The sequence below is a fragment of the Cyprinodon tularosa genome, unplaced genomic scaffold (genome assembly GCF_016077235.1).
Source record: "Cyprinodon tularosa strain WSP-4 unplaced genomic scaffold, ASM1607723v1 ctg754, whole genome shotgun sequence".
In the NCBI taxonomy this organism is placed as follows: Eukaryota; Metazoa; Chordata; class Actinopteri; order Cyprinodontiformes; family Cyprinodontidae; genus Cyprinodon; species Cyprinodon tularosa.
Window position 1 is genome coordinate 128,578 of NW_024039512.1, and position 25,359 is coordinate 153,936.

The 25,359-nt window shown below is 40.2% G+C and overlaps 3 protein-coding genes across 3 annotated transcripts; 2 read left to right on the forward strand and 1 right to left on the reverse strand.

Annotated features, from left to right (window-relative positions):
• On the reverse strand, positions 1-5,548 carry LOC119773265. The gene is made up of 7 exons (XM_038270191.1): positions 5,285-5,548; positions 5,157-5,198; positions 4,929-4,991; positions 1,404-1,475; positions 1,121-1,204; positions 900-1,031; positions 1-753 (listed from the first exon to the last, which is right to left on the reverse strand). The coding sequence occupies exons 1-7, from the start codon at positions 5,529-5,531 to the stop codon at positions 455-457; spliced, it is 939 nt and encodes a 312-aa protein (XP_038126119.1). The 5' UTR covers positions 5,532-5,548; the 3' UTR covers positions 1-454.
• A 13,746-nt stretch (positions 5,549-19,294) lies between these two features.
• LOC119773270 (trichohyalin-like) lies at positions 19,295-20,350 on the forward strand. The gene has a single exon (XM_038270198.1). The coding sequence runs from the start codon at positions 19,295-19,297 to the stop codon at positions 20,348-20,350; it is 1,056 nt and encodes a 351-aa protein (XP_038126126.1).
• A 162-nt stretch (positions 20,351-20,512) lies between these two features.
• Positions 20,513-23,289, forward strand: LOC119773269 (myosin-1B-like). Its single transcript, XM_038270197.1, has one exon. It carries the CDS (start codon positions 20,872-20,874, stop codon positions 22,723-22,725), a length of 1,854 nt encoding a protein of 617 aa, XP_038126125.1. The 5' UTR covers positions 20,513-20,871; the 3' UTR covers positions 22,726-23,289.
• The last annotated feature ends 2,070 nt before the right edge of the window (positions 23,290-25,359 follow it).

Consider the following 25,359-nt stretch of genomic DNA (forward strand, 5'->3'; position numbering starts at 1 on the left):
AATCTAGAGTAAGAAATGTCTTGTTTTCATATGTAGCTTGGAATTAATCTATAGAATGTGTCAAATATTATTGCTCAACTTCCCCTCATGTTTTAACTAAAATATCTAATATGAAATGAACCTGATACATGGTGATCAAGATACGGCGGCTTTTTCATAAAAGACAACTTATGTAAAAATAAAAAAAAAGTGAGTCAAAAATCTGTCAAATTTTATTTTAAATCAATCATATTTAAAACCCTGATTCTTTAATGAAGGAGAATTCATTTCTGGAGCCTTATAAGTAATGTACTCTTTATGTTGTTACATACTGTACATGACTTACAATAAAGAGTACAATATTGACCCCTTACTATGACACTAAATATTTGGAAATGTATATTATGTATAAAATGGTGCTTATCTCCAGCCCTCTAAGGGCAAGAGGCGGGGTATAAAATATATAATAAAATGTTTAACATTTATCATTGCACAAGGGGAAAAGCAGAAGCCCGCTGAAGGTGGTATAGTGCAGCTGATCATCAAAAATCCTTGTGTGAGCCCTCTGAAGCAAATACACTACGTCTCCAGCCTCTAAGAGCAAAGTGACGCTGTTCGCAGAGTTGGCACCGAGTGTAGTTTGATGTTCATATGCCATGAAAATGTACTCTCCATTCTTGACCAGCACTGCTCCGGAACCATGTGAAGAATGTCCATGTCCATAAATGTGGTAATTAAAGTGGTAGGCACCTCTCACTGGAGCTGTAAAAAAACCTGGAGGACACAGTATTTAATTTTAAAAAGAGAAATCAGGTAGTCTTAATCATCCACATTCAAAATAAATGATATTGTAATGATGTTACTATTTCATAAATAGGTCCGACTTATTTTTTAAATAAATGAATATAAAATTGCAATACCTGTATTTGGGTTATAGGCGTTTCCAATATTTGAAACAACATTTTTGAAAATCAGAGAAGTGTATGCATTAAAAGGGCCAATGTCTCCTCCCCCTGAGGCCATCAAAGATGCTGAGAATGCCACTCGTTGCACTACAGAGGAAAAGTATTGTTGTGTAGATCAGCATCTATGACGGTTATGAGTTTGCTCTAATTACACAACTGTTTATTCATTAACAAACCTTCTCTTTCTCTGTTAAGAAACTCCACTTTTTTTTGTGTGATGTTTGTTCTGCTTTTAATTTCCATCAGTTCATTTCCTTGTGCTGGAATGATAATAATAAAGGAATTTACAAATAAACCAATGAAATTACCGTCAATCCTTCAGTACGTTTTATAGGAAAGCAGTTAAAATGAAAAGCTTTTCACTGTCATTAATAAAAACATATTAATATAGAAAAAAAGCTTTCCTTCTTTCTTATCATAATAATGTGATTTGTACATTAAAATGTTATAACCCAATACCTTCAAATTGCAGCTTAAGCTTGTCCATCTCTATCATTTGCAACTCCAACTCTTTTATCTTGGCAGCTTGTACTTAAAGCAAATAGAAAGAAACAAAATGTTAATGATTGCCATTTTATAATGGCTGTTATAAAACATGTTGTATTAAATATTACCAAAGATTTGTTAAAGTTGAAAATGTTTATAAATAAATTAATAAAAAAAAGAAAAACATCTTATAGGGCAAACAAATTAAGTAATTTTTTTACATAATAAACATAATCTTAAAAGCAAATATAATACGTTTGCCACTTTTATAATGGCATTCTTAGTTTTGGATCTGGTATGTATCAAAGTCAATAACAAAACATGTGAATATCATTCTCAGAAGCCAGTGTTTCCTGCCTGGTGACTGTTGATTTACAGTAAGTTAATGATGAGGCTGGCAAATGATTTTTCTATGCGACCTTGGTGTTGATAAAGTAAAAGGAATTTACAAACTGTATCGCTAGTTTACAAATAATCTTAACAAATGTCTTTGTTCAGTGGTATATATAAACTAAACAAATGAAAAATAATCAGACTGACTCTGATGTGCTACAGCACGCAGCTCATTAAGTAGCCTTGTTGGATATGTCCGAGGATCAAGTCTTAGAGGTGTGACTAAAGGGTAATACAGAGATGATTGATGGTTCTGACAATAAAATTACATTGCAGAAAACCTATTGTGTAAAAGACAGAAAGATCTAATTATTTACATTACACGACTTTATGATTTTAAAGCATGCATTGTACAAAGCTGCTAGCAGGGTGGGCTGGTGCAAAAACACAGTGCAGGACCCTGGTTTTGAGAGTTTTTTTTTATTTCACAATGGATGGGAGCAGCTAAAAGGAAATTTTAACACAAATACTACATTTGCAGCATAAAAGGTATTTTTTCGACAATAGAAACTACATGAGCAAATGTACTCAGTGACAGAATTAAAAACTATTTTCACTCAATTAATAAAAGTTGACTAAAGAAGTAGCTTGTGAAAAGAAAAAAACTGACTTAACATTAGATTATAATTAATATTACTACTACTAAAAATAAAAAATAAAAATACTTAAACCACCAGCAGAGTTTTGCACAGATTACCTATTCAGAAAATGTTCAGAACCTCCTTAAAGCCACCCCACCCACAGCTTATTTGCTGCAAGAAATTCTGACTATACCTCAATTAAGGTGTGTATGATTGGATAATCTGCCCTGCGATGGACTGGCGACCTGTCCAGGGTATACCCTGCCTCTGACAAAATGACTGCTGGAGATAGGCACAAGCACCCCTCGCAACCCCAGCAGGGATAAGCGTGTTACAAAATGAATTTGAATTTCCCTTATTCACTCTGGTCCCCTATGTTAAAACAGCCATTAAACTTGAGTGTTTTAAGGCCTGTCTTACTCTCTGGCCATGAATTATGTCCTCTGTGACCTTTATTCTGTGTTTTTCTTTTTTTTTTTGTTCTTACCTGTTCTTTTATTGTTTTTTACTTAAAAGAACATATAGAACTGTTTTTAGACAATTTGCATTACATTATTTACATTATTACATGTAATATCTCTGGCTGTTTGTAACGTTCCTGGCACTGGAGCTGCTATTGCAATCAGTGCACCTGTTTTCACTCCACCCCTCCTGCTTAAAGGCTCCGTCCCTCCAGCCTCCAGTGCCAGAATGTCTCTAGCCTAACGGTGAAAACTTCCAGCCTATTCTGTGAACCTCGACCTGTTTTTCCCCCTGTTTTTGAGCCAGCCTGACCCCTTTCTGGATTTTTGTCTGCCCGCTTGAGCCCTGCTCGTCAGCCTCAGTGATCTGGACTTTCTACCCGTGTTTCTGACCCAGCCTGCCTGTGAGTAATGGAGATTGCCTGCCCTTTTAACTGTCTTTGCTTTTTTGGATTTTGGAACTGGATCTGGACTTGGAACCTCCCCTGGATTCTCCCTTGGATACCTCAGCTGGATTAACGGACCCCCCCCCTCGTCAAGACCTGGGCCGAACCTGGACGAAGAACCTTGGATTACCCCAGCACGGACTCCGTCCTTTCCTGTAACCAGACTGTGCCCAACTGAGTCTTCCCGTGGTCAGGTTAGTGACCAAGCTCCTAACTCACACATCTGCCTGCCTCCACTGGTCACTAACCACCACTCTGTCTGTAGGAGCTGCCAGTCACTGAACCTGACCGCACTTCACGGGAGTCCGTGCCGCCCTCTAACTTTAATAAAGACCGTTAAAGTTTCACTGACCTGTTTGCAGGTTGTCTTTGGGTCCATACTAATCCATTACACTGTATATACCGACAGGTTTATTTGGTTGAGGGTTTTGTTTCTATCTAAGTTTGGAAATTGGTGTTTGGTTTGGTTGATGTGAACCAGTCTCTTGTTTCTGTTTTTGGTTGATTAATTTATTGTTTATTGTCAAATTTTCTGAAATAAATTCCTATTTATTCATTTACTTACTATTTATTGCCCAGTATTACGTATATGTTTGTTTTAGTGTTCAGCACTTTTGAAACATGAGTATATACATAAATAAAATGCTGTATAAAAATGCTATATAACGTATATAAGTAAATTAGATTGGATTGGGTCACAAGGCTATTAGATATTATCATGAGCTCGGCGCTGATGACTGACTTAAATACTCATTCCATTCACCTGTCTAACTGCCCATTTTGTCATTACTGCTCATCTAATCCACCTACTCCTGCCTCTATTTAAGCTGCTTGCTACCAGTCAGCAAGGGCATATAATTTCTCTTGTGCCCGTGGGGACAGTGGGCCAGTATTACCTTAGTGTTTCTGATTTTCTGGTCTGCCTCTTAACCGCTGAGCTGCCTGTTCTCATCTGATCTGTTGCCTGACCTGTCTTTGGACTCCTGGACCTCTGAGTCTGCCTGTTCTTGATCTGATCTGTTAACCTGACCTGACTCCTGTCAGAATCTGCCTGCTTAACGAACTTGGTGCTGTTTCCTTTCCGTTCGAAACCTCTTTGGACTTATTGTCTCCTGGTTCTGTATCCTGACCACATCCTCGACCCCGGCTTTGGCTTGGCCCTCTGGATTTTACTGGATCAACTGCCTGGATCTGGTCTCCTGCATGTTCTCCTCAATTAACCGGGGCTGCAGCATCTGGGACACTCTGGGCCGCTGCATCTTGTTGGCAGCTGAATACTACCTTGTTATCTGGGCACGGACTGAGCTGTTAAACCAGGTTAGTGACTCACTAGCATCATCATTCTCTATCAGATTATCGTGGTCCCTAACCTGTGTTCCTTTCCTGCAGAGGTTCCTGCCTTAGATGTACTAGATGCTGAAGCACAGATCTGTTTTTAAATAAACATTTTTGGGTAATCCCACTGTCTGTCTTGCCTTGAATACTGGGTTCTCTGTTCTGAGCCTTTACAGATATTTGTTATAACATCCTACCAATATAATTTATGACAAGTATATATATATATAAGTCTAGTGTGTTCTTACTGTTTTAAATGTTACTAAGAGTAATGCTAAATACCTTGATATTGTTGTTGCAGCTCAGACTTTTGTTGTTCCAATTCTTGGATCTTAGCTGACTGACCTAAAAGAGGAAAATAATACAACACTAAAAAGGAGGGCTTAGGCAATCAGAACCATTTACAAAGTAATTTGTATAGGCAAAATATGTATTTAGGTTTAATAAACAGATTAACTGATAATATAGCATATACAGTATTTTTAGATGTGTATTCTGCAAAGTGTATACCTTGGTACTGTTGCTCCAGTTCTCTTGTCTTTGTTGCTTGGGCTAAAACAGAACCAAGAGATTGAGTGATTTAGGCTTATCTTAGGTGGTCTGATATAGTCAAGCTTTGGTAGTAAAAATCCTTATACCTTCATTGTCCCTCTGTAAGAAGCCCATGCCCACTTTCAGTCCTGCAAGAGAGGCACTCATCTGTCTCAGAACAGCATGGATGTCATGTGAACAGATTGGTTGGTGGTCAGAGATATTCCCTGGTTCTTTTTCCATAGTGTTAGGTTCTCCTAAATTTTTAGCAGTCCCATCGTCAAACTGTCCTTGAAGCTGAGTTGTTGAAATAGAAGAGATTATGAAAAACAATAATAGAAACATCTTCTTCATTCTTCTGGATTCTGACCCTGCAGTCAAGCTATGAGGCTTTGGAGGTAACCCATGCTTTAAATAGACTCTTGTTATCTTATAATAGGTAATCATTACTAGGTTGTTTGATCTTGTTTTCCTTTCCACTATCAGACATTATGCTGTAGAAAGAAAATACATCTTTAGATTTGCAAATCAAAAACAGAGTTAATGACTGTCAAACCTTTATAAGGTAACAAACATAATCATATACAGATATATACTATTGAGCGGGTTCTTTTGAAAGCAGAATTTTACTGTATTCTCTTTCTAAAAAGAGTTTTACTACACTTACTTCACAAAGTTCAAGTTCTTTTTTTCTTGCCTTGCTTCTTTAGTTGATTTATCTTTTACAGTAATAGAATCAAAACTGTTGTAAAACATTTAATGGATTTATTCCAAAAACAGAGAATACATTCTGCACACTTCCACGCAGTGACAAGAACACAAACCAACACTAATCATATATATTCTTGAGACAAAGTGTTACCATGAGGCTAATTTGTATTTTTATGCTGAAATTTGCCACTAATTGTTAATGTTTTTTTTTTTTTTTGTGGTAGCACCTTAACAAATGCAATGCCACGCTACTGTACCGTGCATTCAAGGGCATTAAAAAATCAATGGTCAGTCAATGACCAAGTAAGCTACAATAAATACCTTGGTTCTCTTGCTGCAGTTTGGCCAATTCTGTAATTCAAGTTTCCACTTTGTTTCTCACATGGACATAGCTCAGATAAGTTTAAGTAGGGTATATGTCCACAAGACTGAAATATCCCCTAAAGGTTACAGAGATGCTGACATAAGGTTAAACCTAACAAATGTGACAGAATGTGCCCCATAAACAGAAAACCTCACCCTCTGTAATTACTGTGCATTTAATGACAGATCTCCTTAGGATCGTATGGCACTGCTAAGAGAGAAAAACATCTCCTTCGGGTGCCTTTTTGTTAACAACACACATCGCAAGGAATTGCAAAATCACACTGCAAAGTGCAGCATGCAAAAGTGAGGAGCTTCACACAACACTTCAACAAGAATCCAAAGGTGAGTTTGACCCCAAACTGCAGCATGGCGGTGAAGAATGCATACCTAAAAATGAGCCGCACATAAACTCAAAGTGCTAAGAAGCATGGGGTGGAGAATGGAAAAATTGATCCTGCTCAAAAATATGCTTTGTAAAAGCACATCCAGCTGGCTGCAAAGACCATGCTGTGAAAAATTATTTGTTTCAGGTGCCTTTTTGTTATCCACACACATTGCAAGGAATACTATCTTGACCTCGACGATGATGCAATGCCAGTGCCACACCGCAGTCTCAGGCTTGACTAGAACTTCCAAACAGACTGCTTCATGTGTTTTATCCCCCATCAACAGTCTTTATGACCCTATGGGTTTGCAGCACCAGTGACCATTAAAGGAAAAGCTATAATGAGAGACCTTGCAACTGAAAAGGGAGATTGGGACACACCTTTACTGTCATAATCCTGGCACTGATGGTTGTTTTTTTCCCTCTGCTCCTTCTCACCTGCCTAATTGGCCCTGCGGCTGACTACTGCCAATCTGATTCACCTGGTCCCTGCAGCTCTTTAGGCAGTTTGCTCTCCTGCTATAAGTGTCGGATTATTCAACCTGTCTTGCTGTGAGTTACTCTAGCTATCTATGTAAGTGTTCTGTTCTGTCAAATTCTTCTCAGTTTTTTGCACATATGTTTTTGGTTTTTGCCTTTTTCCCTGTCTGCTCTGCTCAGCTTGGTTTTTGATCTGACTACCTGGATTTTGCCAGTTTTCGAACTTGGACGGTTTTACTGACCTCGGCTCGGATTCTCCCTGGATACCACTTCGGCTCTCAGATCACCTGGTTTCTGACACTGTTCTGGATTGTTTTTCGGCTTTGCATTATCCCTCACGGACACTGTTGCTCGCTCTACTTCGGCTGGCGCCGGCTCCCCCACACTCAAAAGGAACATAGGAGCCCTGATTCATAAACACTTTCTATGTTAGAAAAGGTTACGGTAAACTAGTTCCATAGGTTGCTCTGTCTTGAATAGCAAAAACATTTGAGGTGTAAAGGTGACCTAGAATGATGGCTTATAGACATGTCTTTGCACAGTGATTGTGTTATTAAAATAAAACATTTTTATGCACTGAACATCTTTATGTCATTAATTATATGGCAAGTGCAATGTTCGAACATTGACCTTATTTGCATGATGTGCAGATATCCATAACAGTTAATAAACCTACAGACCCAATATAGAGTTGATTTGCAAGTTCATCATAAGTCTTATGTTCAATCAGAAAAGAAAAAAAACAGAAAAAAAACACCTTGGTATCAGAAAAGCTTTTTTATTTACCCAACAGCTTCTCTCAAACCCTAAATGTCAAAAAAGGTATAAAATTATGTAACTTTATTTTTTGTATTATATTATATCAATTACACATACAAACCTCTAAAACAGTTCTACCTAGTTTCATACATTTGTTATTAGTGTGTGATTATGTTTGAATAATGTGTGGTACTTGGTAATTTTTCTTTAGTTGTTTCTATCTAGTATTTAGAAACATTTTAATTAAAAACTACACATAAAACGTAAATGTTCAGACAGTTTTATAATAATTTTCTTCTGAAATCAGCAGTATATTAGAATAGATGTTTCTAAAGAACAAAATGAAAGTCCTTCATTGTACAAAACTGCATTCTATTTTCAATTTGAGACATCTAAAAACTATTAGGAGTTTTACAGTGAAAAAGATATTGTATCCCGTTGCGGTAATGAGATTTATTTATACATTTATGGCTTTCGCTGATAATGTATAATAATATAAACCTAGAAAGTTTTTTTTCTGTTCCCATAGTAAAAAGAAAAAAAAAAAACACTAAAGATGATGTGATGAATTTGGGTAATAATTTTTTTTGCTACTGTTAGGTTTATTCTTTATACATCATTTGCATTATTATTTTTTTAGACAGAGTAGAAGGCCTTCCTTCACCGGGTGGATGTCACTGTGTGTACGGAGGCCATCTAATCAGGACAGCCTTCGTGTCTTTAAAAATACACAGGATATGGGTACATCTTGGATGTGTGTATGTGTAATCATGGTGTAAAGGTGGCAAGATGCATAAAGGTCATGGCATGGATGGCGTGTCAGTTTCTGATATGTAGAGTTAAACATCCACCTGATGCAACACATGGATTCATGAGGTATAAGAAGGAGAAGATGACTTTGGGGCTCAATCTTTGGTCAATCTTTGCCGGACACACGCTGACGTTTTTTGAGCCCGCAGCTGTGCCAACTCCAAGCAATTTCTCTGTCCTGTATCGACCTGATCTGGAATAAACGCTGTTACTTTTTACTCCTGTTTTATGGTCCTTTTTCATATGGTTTTACCCAGTTTGAGTTAAGAGTAGTAAATAACTTGCCCCCAGGTAAAGAACCGGTAGGGAAGTTCCGAGGCGCAGCCACTTTCAGGGGGACATAACTTCCATATTAAACGCTACTAAGGTTTCAAAAGAACAAGATGATAGCCTTACATTATATAAAACATCATGTATTTGAATTCAAGAAATATCTTTTAGGGTTTTTACAGTAAAAAAAAAACTCCAGTGAAATTTTATCACAGTATAGAACAAGACTGTTCTTTAATCACATATTAAAAATCAAATGACCACTAAAGGTGTTATGATGATTTTGACTGTTGTAAATTCTTGTATTTTGCCACTGATTCAATAATACATCATCTCCGATCTCTAACAGCAATGTTACACCATTTGATAGGTTAACAGAATAAGAAGGCTGATTTTCAATTGCAATGAAAACAGAATCTCCATTCTTGACCAACACACCACCTGTACCATGTGACGCATGTCCACCTCCATATAAGTAGAACTCAAAGTGATAGGCTCCTCTCACAGGTGCAATGAAAAAACCTGTGAAACACAATATTTCTATTATGATTTCGACTGTAAATGTGTTTACATAAAGAAACATGAACCAGGTTTATGTAAGGGTTTGTTAAGAGAACGTTGGAGTACCTGTGTTTGGGTTGTAGGCATTGCCAATATTTGCAACAACATTCCTAAAGACTAGAGGTCTCTGTGCTTTAAATGGTCCAATAGTTCCTGAACCTGAGGCCAGCAGGGAAGCAGAAAAAGCCACTTGTTTCTCTGTCAGAAATTGATTTAAATCAAAAAGATATCTTTAGAAACAATCATACATTTAGACACTTTTGGACAAATTGTCTTTGTTGCAGATAAAATAATGTTTTACAAGAAAACCAACCAAGTACCATCTGGATAAAAATATATGTTCAAATAACTTTATGGACAAGGTGTTGAAGCATGTTGAAGGCCATTATGAAATATACATATATTTTAAGATTATTTTTTCCAAACCTTTTCCTTCCTTCCTTAGCCACTCCAGTTGGACCTCAGTGTTGTTTTCCCTGGCTTTAACTGAGATGAGTTCTTCTGCCTGAGCTGTAAATTTATCTAAAAAAGAAATAGTAGCATATAATCATCAAGAATACAAGCTCATAAATACTGGCCTCTTGCCATTGATATTTTAAAAACTGTTAAATCAGTCAGGTTTGCCCTCAATATAGACTGCATATAAGCAACACTATTTAAAAAAAATCTCAGTAAACTGACTGTTTATCTATTATTATCTATTTTGTAAAACCATCACTTAAGATTATTTACTCTTAGAATAATGTAATAAATATGTCATGATCGGTGTTTGTGTGGAGGACCCAAAGACCAGTAGGCAGAGGTGAATAAAGCCTGTTTATTCTGGTTCACAGAGAGAGAGCTGACGAGGAAATTGGCAACAGGTGCTTAGCAGGACAGAGAAACAGAGCAAGGGAGGACACAAGAGGGCAGCAGAGGGCAACAAATGGATAATTAAGGAAAACAGGAACAATCAGGCCAGGACCTTGACAGTACCCCCCACTTAAGGGCGGATCCCAGACGCCCTAAAATGTCCAGAAAATCAAAACAACCCACCCAGGGTGGGCAGAGGGGGAACCAGGCACAAAAACAGAACAGAGTCCGAAAATCAAAACAACCCACCCAGGGTGGGCGAGGGCAACAAAAATTCTCTGGAGGCCGGCCGTGGGGCCGGAGCTGAGAGAGACGCTCTGGAGGCCGGCCGTGGGGCCGGAGCTGAGAGAGATGCTCTGGAGGCCGGCCGTGGAGCCGGAGCTGAGAGAGACGCTCTGGAGGTCGGCGTCTCCAATGCTGCAGGAACCTAGGAGGAGGACGCCGCCTCTGCCTCAGCAGGATGCACCGAAGAGGACGCCGCCTCCGCTTCAGCAGGATGCGCCGAAGAGGACGCCGCCTCCGCTTCAGCCGCAGGCGCCGAGGAGGACGCCGCCGCCTCCGCTTCAGCAGGATGCACCGAGGAGGACGCCGCCTCCGCTTCAGCAGGAAGCACCGAGGAGGACGCCGCCTCTGCTTCAGCAGGAAGCACCGAGGAGGACGCCACCTCCGCCTCAGCAGGAAGCACCGAGGAGGACGCCGCCTCCGCTTCTGTTGCTCTGCAACAGGCTCAGAGGGAGCCGTCGACTGCGGCTCTGGAACAGGCTCGGAAGGGGCCGCCCACTGCGGCTCTGGAGCAAGCTCAGAGGGAGCCGTCGACTGCGGCTCAGGAACAGGATCAGACGGGGCCGCCCACTGCGGCTTAGGAACAGGTTCAGACGAGGCCGAGGCCACCCACTGCGGCTCAGGAACAGGTTCAGACGAGGCCGGGGCCGCCCACTGCGGCTCAGGAACAGCCTACGAAGGGGCCGCCCACTGCGGCACAGGAACCACCATGGAGGGGGCCTTGAAGGCTTGGGGCGCCCGCTGAGGTGCCTTGGAGGCCTGGAGCCCCCGCTTAGGGGCCTTGGAGGCTTGAAGCGCCCGCTGAGGGGCCTTGGAGGCTTGGAGCCCCCGCCGAGGAGCTCTTGGAGCTGATGGCGGTGGCAGGAACAAAAAAAAATCTTCTCTCTCCCCATAAAAAAAGCTCCAAAGGTCAGACTCCTGTATATGGGGAGGGCTGAGGAGTTCACATGCCTGGTTCTCTGCTGGGTCCATGTTGTGGCTGGATCCTTCTGTCATGATCGGTGTTTGTGTGGAGGACCCAAACGCAGAGACCAGTAGGCAGAGGTGAATAAAGCCTGTTTATTCTGGTTCACAGAACCAGGGGCAGGAATCAGAGTCCAACAGAAAAACAGCAAACGAACCTGAACCAAGGAGACATCAGGGGTAAATCAAAACTAGAAGCCAGGGAGAGACGAGACAAGGTAGGCAGGTAACAGACAGGAAGCAAGACGAGGATCCAGCAACAGGAACTGAACAGGGAGGGCTTTTAAAGGGGACAGAGTCAGAGAGAGAGCTGACGAGGAAATTGGCAACAGGTGCTTGGCAGGACAGAGAAACAGAGCAAGGGAGGACACAAGAGGGCAGCAGAGGGCAACAAATGGATAACTAAGGAAAACAGGAACAATCAGACCAGGACCCTGAAAAAATACCTTCATACTGTTGCCCCAGCATTCTTAATTTTGCTACTTGTACTGAAAAAAGAAACCAACAACATATAAATTGAAGAAACAATTCTGTGATAATATCGGATGCTTGCTTTTTATGTTAAATATAACCTTATTTATTCTTAAAATAATGATATGATAAATATCTTGATACTGCTGCTCAAGCTTTCTTACTTTTGCTACTTGTACTGAAAAATAAACAAACAACTGGGACCAATTTAAGCATTATTATTGTATTAATTCTAAATACTAAGTTTCAGTAATGAATCCAGGCGTTAGTAATTTCTCTTAATAATTACCTTGGCACTGTTCTTTCAACAACTCTGTTTCTGTTGTCTTAGCTGTTTGCAGAAGTAAAATGAAAAACCTATGAATGAGATGCCATTTAAAGAAAAAAACAATTGACTCAAAGAGATGATTTGTTAAAGCTTTGGTTGTCAGGGTTAACATACCTTCATTATCCTTCTGTAAGTACTCCACGCTAACCTTGAGTCCACACAAAGAGGCGTTCATCTCTCTCAGCGCAGCATTGATGTCCTGTGTACATCTTTGTTGGGGGTCAGAGAGATTTCCTGTCTCTCCTGTCTGTGATTCAGTTTGCCTTGAATGTGAAGTGATTTAATTCTCTGAGTCTGACTGATGCAGAACTGCAGAAAAAGAGCAGATTAGAAGAAACAATTGGAAAAACATTATTTTCTCCATTCTTATCCTTGTGTACTTAAAGTCCCCTAAAGTTTTGTTTCTTTGTTGATCCAACCCTTAATTACTCTCAAAGTTTGATTAATAATTACCTTTTTTCAAGCCAGAACAAACACTATAAATGTATGTTTCATGGACAAGACTTCTTTAATTGGGTTTGCTTTATCAAAAGGCAGAATCTTTTGTCAAGGACAATATTTTATGGGCAGACTCACGTGCACTTGTAGAAAGACAAATATAATCTCCATTCTCACTATCTATGAGTGAGGTTCTGTTTACAAAGTTTTTCATTTACAGACAAACGTGAAGGTTATAAGGCTTGATTTATTTGACTCGTTGCATGGCAATTAAAACACTGTATTTAGTGGAAAATCTCTATGCCATGGCTTATTTATGAAGTACAATCTTATTGTACAATTACATACTTACCTAAATTCTGTATCATGCTGATTTATACAGTTTTGAGGCATCACTATGATAAATAATGCTTAAACAAGACCTTTTTTTTTAATTATTTATTTGTTTTTTCTGGGCAGAAATTTGTTCCCCTCTTTAATTCTCTTGTCTACTGCTCAAGATATATAAATTGTATATATAAATTGTGTTCAGCAGTACTAATTTAAATCTATTCATTATAATGATTCTGGTTAACAACAAATGCTGTTTGAAGGCATATTACAAGATAAAGACAGGGACAGGTTCTAATTATAGTATAGCAAATAAAGAAAAATCTGCTTGTTTAATTTGGGAAAGTATCCAATAGTTTATGATATATACTGAATAAGATTTCACATCACATTGAGTTATGTAGTTTATTGTGACCTTTTTATTGCTAATCTGTAAAGTTATTCATAATTCAATTCAATTTAGTTTATTTATATACACTGCATGAAAAGTGAGATTTTCGTCCCCGTAAACCCCCGTAAACTCCCGCAGATCTGCCTGATTTTCGTCAGTTTCCGACAATTTGCAACCCGTGCTTGTCCGCGTTTGTCGTGCCACAAATTGTCGGAAACGTACCGTGACGTATGTGGAGAGCGATCAGCTGTACTAATGGCCCTAATTAGCATATGAATGCAGCAAACCCGCGCGGCTGGCCAGGTCTGGCTTGAATAACCTTCTCAGTATTGGCTGAAACCACTATTCTCAAACAAATGAAATCGCTCGTGATTGGCAGCAAAACCACACGTGGCCACGCCAGGCTTTAATTTTCTTACTGAGTATTGGACGGAACCACTTCTTTTTAAACAAGTAAAGTCGCTCGTGATTGGTTGGCATATATATATATTGACATATATATATTTATTCATATATATATATATATTTATTCATATATATATATATATTTATTTATTCATTCATATATTTATTCATTCATATGGTGTGTATTTATGTTATCCTACACTACTACACAATTATTATGCTACCATCAAGGACATGAATGAATTTATACAGGAAATGAAGATTTGCCAGGAAGCTGTTTATGCAAAGAAAGAGCTTTATTAAAACACACACAACTATATACAACGCGTATCCAAACACATGCGTTTCTAAAAATTAAAACTCTGTGAACGGTCCGTTTGCTTCCTCGGGGTTGGAGGTAACAGGCAGCATTCCCTCCGAGGCAGGTCCGAAGTGCAGACGCCTACTGTGCGTGGCCTTGTACTTCGGCATCTCTTCTAACCGGGACTGCAGCTTAACACAGAGTTCAGAGGGATCCGGCCTACGAAATGGCGGCGACCGTACAATCCATCCAGAGACACCGCTGACGACGGCGGACTTCCAGAGTTCCACTTCCTCATCTGTTAGCACACTCTGCCTCGCTTTCAGCAGCTGAAAAAAAAACAATGAATCAGCGCACTGCGTATGGACACAACACATCTATAAATGCACCTGAAAAATAGTTACCAAATAAAGTCTTACCCTCTTTCTTCTGGCCCGACTCCGAGCAGATAGCCTCCGCACGCAGCGTGTTGGCTGGCAGCGTATATCTGAAGCTCCTGCGTACCGTCTGAAAATACACTATATTGCCAAAAGTATTTGCTCACCTGCCTTGACTCACATATGAGCTTAAGTGACATCCCGTTCCTAATCCATAGGGTTCAATATGACGTCGGTCCACCCTTTGCAGCTAGAACAGCTTCAACTCTTCTGGGAAGGCTGTCCACAAGGTTTAGGAGTGTGTTTATGGGAATTTTTGACCATTCTTCCAGAAGCGCATTTGTGAGGTCGCACACTGATGTTGGACGAGAAGGCCTGGCTCTCAGTCTCCGCTCTAATTCATCCCAAAGGTGTTCTATCGGGTTGAGGTCAGGACTCTGTGCAGGCCAGTCAAGTTCATCCACACCAGACTCTGTCATCCATGTCTTTATGGACCTTGCTTTGTGCACTGGTGCACAGTCATGTTGGAAGAGGAAGGGGCCAGCTCCAAACTGTTCCCAAAAAGTTGGGAGCATGGAATTGTCCAAAATGTCTTGGTATGCTGAAGCATTCAGAGTTCCTTTCACTGGAACTAAGGGGCCAAGCCCAGCTCCTGAAAAACAACCCCACACCATAATCCCCCCTCCACCAAACTTTACACTTGGCACAATGCAGTCAGACAAGTACCGTTCTCCTGGCAACCGCCAAACCCAGACCCGTCCATCAGATTGCCAGATGGAGAAGCGCGATTCGTCACTCCAGAGAACGCGTCTCCACTGCTCTAGAGTCCAGTGGCGGCGTGCTTTACACCACCGCATCCGACGCTTTGCATTGCACTTGGTGATGTATGGCTTGGATGCAGCTGCTCGACCATGGAAACCCATTCCATGAAGCTCTCTGCGCACTGTTCTTGAGCTAATCTGAAGGCCACATGAAGTTTGGAGGTCTGTAGTGATTGACTCTGCAGAAAGTTGGCGACCTCTTCGCACTATGCGCGTCAGCATCCGCTGACCCCGCTCCGTCAGTTTACGTGGCCTACCACTTCGTGGCTGAGTTGCTGTCGTTCCCAAACACTTCCATTTTCTTATAATACAGCTGACAGTTGACTGTGGAATATTTAGGAGCGAGGAAATTTCACGACTGGATTTGTTGCACAGGTGGCATCCTATCACAGTTCCATGCTGGAATTCACTGAGCTCCTGAGAGCGACCCATTCTTTCACAAATGTTTGTAAAAACAGTCTGCATGCCTAGTTGCTTGAATTTATACACCTGTGGCCATGGAAGTGATTGGAACACCTGATTCCAATAATTTGGATGGGTGAGCAAATACTTTTGGCAATATAGTGTACGTCTTACAGGCAGCTGGAAAACAATTAAATGACAGTGGTATAAATAAAAAATCAAACGCAAGTCACAGTAACAAGGAAGGATAAAACATTAAAACAAGTCACTTACACACAATGTCGTCTTTATCAACATCGTGCAAATCTGGACTTGCTGATTATGGCTCCGAGCAAATAGGAGGTCTGTGAAAACAAAATGTAAAGCTATGATCGGTATCCATTACCTTTTACCGCAGAATGAAAGCATATTCTTTAAATCTTACCCTTGCTCCGGTTCATAGCGCCTGCAATTAGTCTCCGAGTTGTTAAGACGGCGTACTGCTTCCTGTAAATCACAAAAAATGCACTTTAATAAAGCTTGTTCTTGCAAGGCTAGGCTAGATAGGCTAATAGCTAGGCTGCTATTAGCCATAGCTCAGGCTAGGCCGCTTTTAGCTTAGCAGGCAGTAATCGAACATATATTTACCGCTAGCATCTCTTCTTTGAGTTCGTCTTGTTCAATGCAGAGTCGCCATCGCGTCCAAGAGGAGTTTTAGGGTGGCCAGATGTCCGGCTTTAGGGCGGACAGTCCGGATTTTCATTGCACTGTCCGGCGTCCGGCGCTGCACCCAGCCGGACGTGTATTTGTCCTCCTTTACTCCCAGATTCCACATACTCCGTCAGCGCTCCACCCCGCTCACGTACGGAGTACTTGTCTGTCATGTAAATCAATGAGAGCTGTTCCACATCCTCCGCTCGTCACCGCCCACGTACGTCTTCTCCTTCACCGTCAAAATACGGAGCTGAGCTACTTTTTGCTCCCCTCCGGTCCGTCCAGATCAAGACCCGCTATTGCAATCGCACCAAACAGAAAAAAGAATGTAGAGAAGACCCGGTTTGTCAAATTAAATTATAGTAAAAACAGATCGGTATCTAGAAATTAGAGCATAGTTTGTATATATTCCCAAAAACTAAGAGCAATTAATTAAATAATCAGACCAGGAAGAAGTTGTGAGATTCTAGAGTGAATCTCACAACTTTAAAAGAAAATTCTTATTGCAGGAATGGATGAAGAGATGATGAGTTTGGAAGCAGAGAATAAACAGAGTTCATACAAACTATGTATGATCCTAGTTATCCCTGTTACAAAAATCCACAACAGAAAGAAAATATTTGGGCAGAAACTGAACATCTGCTGGATGATGATGGGGATTTTTTTAATATGTCAGATTAAATTAAGCGTTCACAGGTTTTATACAGGAATGAGGAACTCTAATTTAATGCTCTTTTAATGCTATTAGAAATAATTTTAATGCCATCAACAAGTATCATGTACAAAAGTTATTAGTTTACATGAAATAAGGAGCTGTAAGCACAGTTCCATGACTCAAGTTTATATATATATATATATATATATATATATATATATATATATATGTATAGATATGGATAGATAGAGAACATGGTGAAATCATCTTTACTCTCGACAGGCTGCAGCCATGTCATGAATTCCTCTTTTCCAGCCACTTTTTGCAGTTTGCATCGTCCTATTCTCTAGCTCTTTCTCGAGCTTCTTTTCCAAACAACTGCTTTATGATCAATTGCAGCAGTTCTGCGCAAATTAATCATGTTAAAAAATTGTCACTTTTTAAACACCACAATGTATTAAATAAATACAAATGCTGGGAACCAATTCTTTTTTACATTTCTTTAATATTTTGTTCTATTCAGCTACACAAGCATCCTCTTTTAGTAATTTATTGATATGCCGCACAATGTCCTCCTTTTTGGTGCTATAGAAATGGCCACCCTACCCCGAAATCCCCCATTCCCCGCTCCTGACCGCCTGCACAAAGCAAAGCATACATCCTCCACGTGGGCTGCACACCGCGCCGCTCTGGGTTTCTTGGAGATCGTACAGAGCATGCGCGAGATGAACCAGGGTGTCCGCGGATCAATAAAAATAATTAAAAAATTGCATTAAAATAGCATTAAATTAGAGTCACTCATTCCTGTATGAACCCTGTGAGCGCTTAATTTAATATGACATATTAAAAAAATCCCACCATCATCCAGCACATGTTCAGTTTCTGCCCAAATATATATTTATATTTTTGTAGATTTTTGTAACGGGGATAAGGATAATTCAAAACTGCTTTTTTTTTAATGAACTTGTTCACTACTTCCAAACTCAGCATCTCTTTTCATTCCTGTAATAAGAAGTTTCTTTTGAATGGATTTGATTAAAGTTTAAGTCCCTCTGTATAAAATAAATATTTTGATGGAGATGAGAAATCTGCTTCCTCGTTGGTGAATAACCAATAGTTTGGATCCAATCATTTAAATAAACGGTGTTAGTTTTTTTTTTTTTTTATATATAGATATATAATTTCTAGTCACCGATCTGTTGCTGCTATATTTTAATTTGACGAACCGGAATTTGTCGATGTTCTTTTTCCTGTTTGGTGCAATTGCAATTGCGGATCTTGACCTGGCCGGACCTTATGACCACAGTGTACCAATCTTCTGATGGCTACTTCCAACAGGATAATGCGCCATGTTATAAAGTGAATCATCTCAGACTAATTTCTTGAAACTTTTCCACTTAAGTAATTGTGAATTGAGCATATTGACAGACAATATTTTATTTTTTATCTTAAATGCAAATTTTTTTAAAAATAATTACTGCTCTAAATGTATTGCTCTGTCGGCTAAAGATCTGTTTTGGTCTCTATACTTTAATTAAATAAATCAATTCAAGCTAAAATGTGAGAGGCTATACTAAGCCTGATCTCTTTGTATCAGAGATTTTCTTCCTCAGAAAGATGTCACTTGGGGTAAAACCCCCCCTGCAACCCTGGTTTGCATTTGTATAGCTCACAGCATGTTCATTTACATGTTAAAGCCTCCCCTAGAATTCCATGGGGGGGAGGCATGGGGGGAACACTGCCTAAGAAATTCCACGTCAATTTCTGACAATTTACGGGAGTTTTCGACGAAGCCTGCAAATTGCCGTAAACTGCCGCTAACCTGAAGTTCCACGACAATCTACAGTGCCGCATATTGATGAAAATCCCACTTTTCATGCAGTGCATGTGACCAAAGTTCCATTCAGTGGAAAGGCTGATCTGGGATCAGTGACTGTTTCCATGGTGATAGATATGACATCATCAGTCTAAAATTCTATAATTCTAGAAGCCTAGTCTAGTGCACAGTCCAGACGCATTCTTGAGAGAACAGTTTCACTTAGCAGCACCTTGTTAAAAATAAGACAATGGAGAATATTGGAGCCAATCAACCTTCTAACGTCTTCCAAAGGTTTAACAAGGTCCTAAGCCAAGAAAATGAGGCTTTGCAGCAGGAAATTATGGAGCTGAAGGACAAACTTCAGCAAGCTGAAGACAAAATCCAAGCGCAGATGAGGTCCACCTGCTGCCACACCAAAGAGAAACACCAGAAGGAACTCATTAACTTACAAATGAAATATGAAGACCAAATTTTCCACCTCAACATTAAACATGAGTTTGAAATGCGTTTGGCTGAACTGAAGTTGGAGAAAGCTGAGACAGAGCTTCAAAAAGAAAAGCACCTCAGATTTGAAAGTGAATATAAAAATCTGGAAGCTCTGGAGATCACACAGGCACTTTCCGACAAACTCCAAAAATTGGAGATGTCCAAAGGGTTTTCAGAGAGACGTGAGATGCATAATACCATAAGAGAGCTGCAAGAAAAGCTAGAAAAAGAAAGAGAGCTGAGGTTGCAAGCAGAGACTACAACCTTTGAACAGTTAGAGGCTTTGTTCGAAGAAACGGACAAAGATATCAAGAGAGAGAAAGATCTTCGAATCCAAGTAGAGGCAGAAAAACAGAAGGCTACAGAGATCATACAGATACTCTTCAACAAACTAAAAGATATAGAGAAAAGATTTCAGGAGGGTTCAGCTTCTGTGAAACTGGGTGACCTGGACATAATGAACCTGGACATTCAACAACTGGAAGAAGAGCTTCAAGAAAAGAGCAAAGTAGGGCTCCAGGCACAAAAATGGAAACTAAAAGAAACTCAGAGCACATCCAAGGAGGTCGAACAGAAAAAACTTCAACATGACATCCAGCAGCTGGAAACGTTGCTCCAAGCAGAGAAAAGATTGAGGCTCCAAGCAGAAACTGAAATCTCTAATCATGTAGAAAGCGTCAGCGCTTTGTGTCAAGAACTTAATCAAGAAGTCATAAGGGTACGAGCCTCTTTGAAGAGAAGTGAGGCAGAAAGGCTGAAGGCTGTAGAGAAAAGCCAGACCCTTCTCAGGAAACTAGAGATCAGGGATGATCACTAATACCTTCAAGATTACATCCAATAGTTTAACCTGGACATTCAACAACTGGAAAAGACAAAAGACATAGCACAATTCTCCTGAACAAGCTGAACGTTTTGATACCAAAATTGTTGAAATCGGTTGAAAACTGCGGGACTAGTTAGAGTCAGAAAAATTTAAAGTGAAAAACAATAAGTGGGAATTCATAAGCATTCCCACTTGATCATAGTTTAACTATTTAATGTACAAGCTGTAGATTGGGAGCTGTGTTTGTTTAAATGTAAACAACATAAAGAATGTTGTTTACATTTAAGCTGTAGATTAGGAGCTGTGTTTGTTTAAATGTAAACAACATAAAGAATGGAATCTTTGAACAGACTCCACCCCAAATGATGTCATCACCTCATCATGCATGCATAGAATTCTGTGTTCCTCATTGCTTGCTTTACTGCTGACCAGATCAGACGTTGCTAAGCCTTTTTCCAAGATAACCGTTTAGATAAGTGGTAGATTCACATTTTAACAACTATAATTGTGAAGAAATGGCTTATCAATTCCCAAGACAACACAATGGGAGGACAGGACCCCAGGCAAGATGGGGAAATCAACAAAACCACAATGGGAGGACAGGACCCCAGGCAAGATGGGGACATCAACAAAACCAGCAAGCCTGGTCTCAACCTCCACCCGTGGATTTTTTACATGGGGAAATCCAAAGATTGAACCATCTTTTGGAAATGGAGAAAGGGAGATGGTTTGAAGAGAACCAAAAGGTAGTCGAACTGGAAGGACAGTTGGAGGAGACAAAATTAGAAGTGAAAAGGCAGAAAAATCTCAAAGAAATGTTTATCAACAAGGGCAAAGAGACAAAGAAGGAACTCGAGAGATTACAAAAGGTTAGTGATCCAGAGATCCTAAACTCTGCAGCCATTGCCGAAATAGTTCACAACGACATGAAATACAAGAAGAAAAAGATGCTGCAAAAAGACTTTGATGAACTGAAGGTGGCCCACATCCTTGTCCAACAATCTCTTACCTCACAAATCCAGGCAGAAAAAGACAAGAATATTGCCCTCCAGGAAGAACTGTACAAACTCAAGACTTCCTACCAGGAGCTTCCCTCCAAAAGTAAAGATGCTGCTGCAGAAATGCAGCATGTTGGGATTCAGACAGAGGATGAACAAAGAACCAGTGAGAATGAACAACTCCTTGAAAATTTCATAGCTGAGAAGGAAGACCTCTTCCAAAAAATGTCTCAAGAGATAGCATCTCTGCGAGAGAGGGACACCAGTTTGCTGAGACAACTAGACCAGCTTCAAGTTTCATACCAAGAACTGAACTGTAGGTATGAAAAAGATGTTTCTGCATTAAAACAGCAAGCAGAGGCATATCAGCAGGAGCTAAACTGCCACAAAAATGCTAGTTCAGAGAGAGCAAGGCAGGACCTGCAGCTTATCAATGACCTGGGAGCTGAAAAATATGATCTCTATCAGAAAATGTCACAAGAGGTCACATTGCTTCAAGAGAAGGAGAAAAATTCACAGAGTGAATTACAGCAGCTTAGAGAGTCATACCATGAAATGACCTGCATGTATGAAAAAGATGTTTCTCTACTTAAACAGCAAGTAGAAAAATATCAGAAGGAGGTTGATCATGAGAAAAAAGCTAATTCAGAGCGAGCAAAGAATGACCTCCAGCAAATCAACCAACTGAGAGCTGAGAGGCTTCATCTCTACCAAGAAATGTCTCAAGAGATCCAGATTCTGAAACAGAAAGAGCTGGTGAACCATTTGTCAGGTGAGACAGAACAGAGTGAAAAAGAGAACTCTGCACTGAAACAACAGGTAGAAAAACTTCAACTCCAGATAATTCAGGAGAAGAAAAGTCATTTGGAGGCATCAAAGAAGGACCTGACACTTCTTAACAAATTGAGAGCTGAGCAAGACCATCTCAAAGAAAACGCCTCAAAAGAAATCACCTTCCTTCAAGAAAAGGAGAAACGTTTGCAGGGAGAGATGGACAAGATTCAAGTTTTACACCAGGAACTGAATTCAAGGTATGAAACTGATGTTTCTGCACTAAAACAGCAAGTGGAAACCTTAAAGCAGGAGAAAAATATCCAGAAAGAGCCTCAACAGGAAGTCACTGTCCCTGCATGCACTGATCTTGACAACTGCTCAGAGGAAAACCTGTCAGAGACCGGAGACCTCACTGAAGAATCAACAAAGGTCATCAACAAGGATGTAAAGGAAATTACTGATGAGCCTGTAATGCAGTCAGAGACAAACAACCCAGATACCAAACCCATGGCGGGAGCAGGCAAAGAGACTAAATCAAAGCGTTCAGCTTGGAAAAGATTACGCCACTCTCTGGGTTTGAGGAAATCAAAAAAGTAGAAGAAAAGCAACAATATCACCTGGTCCCAGCTCCATATAATCGATCCAGAGATGTTAGAACATCTTGTTACCAACTGGAAAAAAAAAGTTCCCTTTGAACCCAATAAGAAATGTACAGTCACATTCAAACTCAGTACAAATTTTTGAAAAAAGTGGGCAGTACGGTGATGTGGCGCTTAGCGCTACAACTTCACAGAGAGGACGTCAAAGATCTAAACACACCGTACTTGCGTGGGTTTTCTCCAGGTGCTCTGGTTCCCCCCACACTGCTAAAAACATGTCGATAATTGGCCAATGTGACTTGTCATCAACTGTGAACTGATTCCAAGAAGAAAAGATATTAGACTGTCATCAAGGTAGCGAGTGGAATTTAAAAAAGGCATTTATATACGTTACACCTCTTGCCTGGAATTTCTTGGAAAGGGACCTGAACATTAACAGTATCTTCATAGACTGTGTTTGTTTTTGTATGTATAAAGAAACGGCAAAATCAAAGTTTCTTTATGATTAATAAGCATCACAAAACAAATTCCTCAAAAAAGACAAAAAAAACAAACAAAAAAATAATAAAAAAATAAATAAATGAAAAAAAGACAAAAAAAAGTATGAGTGTGTGCGTGAATGTGTGCGTGAATGTCTGTGTGAATGTGAGCGTGAATGAGTGTGGGGGTGAATCTCTTCACAGGGCGTGTGTGAAGCGTCTACTGCAGAGGTGATTATTGGAAGTTCATGCTTTCAGCTTGCAACTTTCTGCATTCAGCTGCTGCAGCTGGCTAACCTCTTCTATGGGGTGAAAAGAGGAGACCAATGTAAAATCTCCTCCTGCCAGTATATAGCCTCTCCACCGCCAAGACCCCTGCAGTGCCTCCTCGTGGCCCCACACGTCAACTGGGTACTATACAGTCCCAGGCTAAACTGCAGGGGATCTCGGAGCAACAGTGGGCCCCAGAGACATGGTGCAATAATGCTGTGGCATCAGTCAACCACTGTTCCAGCTATGGACAAATAGCTTCACTCCCATAGTCCTTGTCTTGTTAGGCCTTAGTAGTCAAAATAAGACAGAGGCTATGAGAATACATCTCAGCTGAGATGTAGGTGGTGCGCCTAGGGTAACTCTATACTGGAAGGGATCTATTAGTCTTCTGCAGCCATGATGGCAGACTGGTTGTGTTGAGCCTTATCCACACCATCTGCCTTCACTGCAGCTGATTAACAGTTACCAGTTCAGATTGTCTCCAAAGACTTGTGCATTGACAGTGAGGTCCAGAACATAATAATCAAATGCATCAGCTGTCTTTATGAGACTGGGTTTTTGGTAACAATAACCTACATGGGAACTTATGGCCCACAGATCAAAACCCTGAAAATTTTGCATCAGTGCATCCTGGGAATCATTTGGTATGACTACTACACACTGAGATACTCAGCAGCTAGCCTTTCCATTGCAAATACCCTTGTACTGCCTGACCACACATGGAAACTGGGTACTCTACAGTCCCAGGCTAAACTGCAGGGGATCTCGGAGCAACAGTGGGCCCCAGAGACATGGTGCAATAATGCTGTGGCATCAGTCAACCACTGTTCCAGCTATGGACAAATAGCTTCACTCCCATAGCCCTTGTCTTGTTAGGCCTTAGTAGTCAAAATAAGACAGAGGCTATGAGAATACATCTCAGCTGAGATGTAAAGGATCTAGTAATCTCCCGCAGCCATGATGGCAGACTGGTTGGGCTAAGTCTCATCCACATCATCTGCCTTCACTGCAGCTGATAACTGTAACTAGTTCCATCATTCAGCTTGACTTATGCATTGACAGTGAGGTCCAGAATCATAATAATCAAATGCATTAGCTGTCTTTATCGGACTGGGTTTTTGGTAAAAAAGAAAAAAGGAAACTACATCGAAACTCGTGGTCATCCTGGGGATCACTTGGTATGACTGTGCTACCCATGGATATACTCAGTAGCTAGGCTTTCTATTGACCCCTGCAGTGCCTCCTAATGGGCACACAAAACTGGGTAAACTGGGTACTCTACAGTCCCAGGTCAAACTTGAGGGATAAAAAGGCGACAGTTGGCCCTATATCTCATAGATGTCATGAAATAATGGTTTGAGAATCGTGAGTGTATTTTTTTTTTAATGGATTAATATATACTCATATGGCCTTGAATGACACACATTGTGTCAATTAGCAGAAAGAGACTACTGTATAACTGTAGTGATAACATGGGGGACCGTCTAGCCTTTCACTCTTGAATTAATCCCACCAGAAGAGCAACTGAAAATGTTTAGAATATTTATGAATACTCTATTATTTGTTATTATTTGTAGTAGTATTATTGTTATTATGGTGTCTTTTGTGATTAAAACCCAAGGCCTTGAACTCAGTCGCCTCAGCTATAGGTATTTTGCCTATTTCATCCTGCCTGCTTGTCCATCTCAGTGCGGACACATAGTAAATTATACATGTAGCATTTTTTTCTCCCAAAGCCCTCATTTTTTTTCCCCCATGACCACCTAAAAAGAAAGCATTGCTGCACCCAGCATCTTTTTTCTGAGCACTCTGCTTTTTTTGTTTTGCTGCTTCTACTTGAAAAAAAGAAAACAACCCATAAAAACAGGAAATAAAATTGC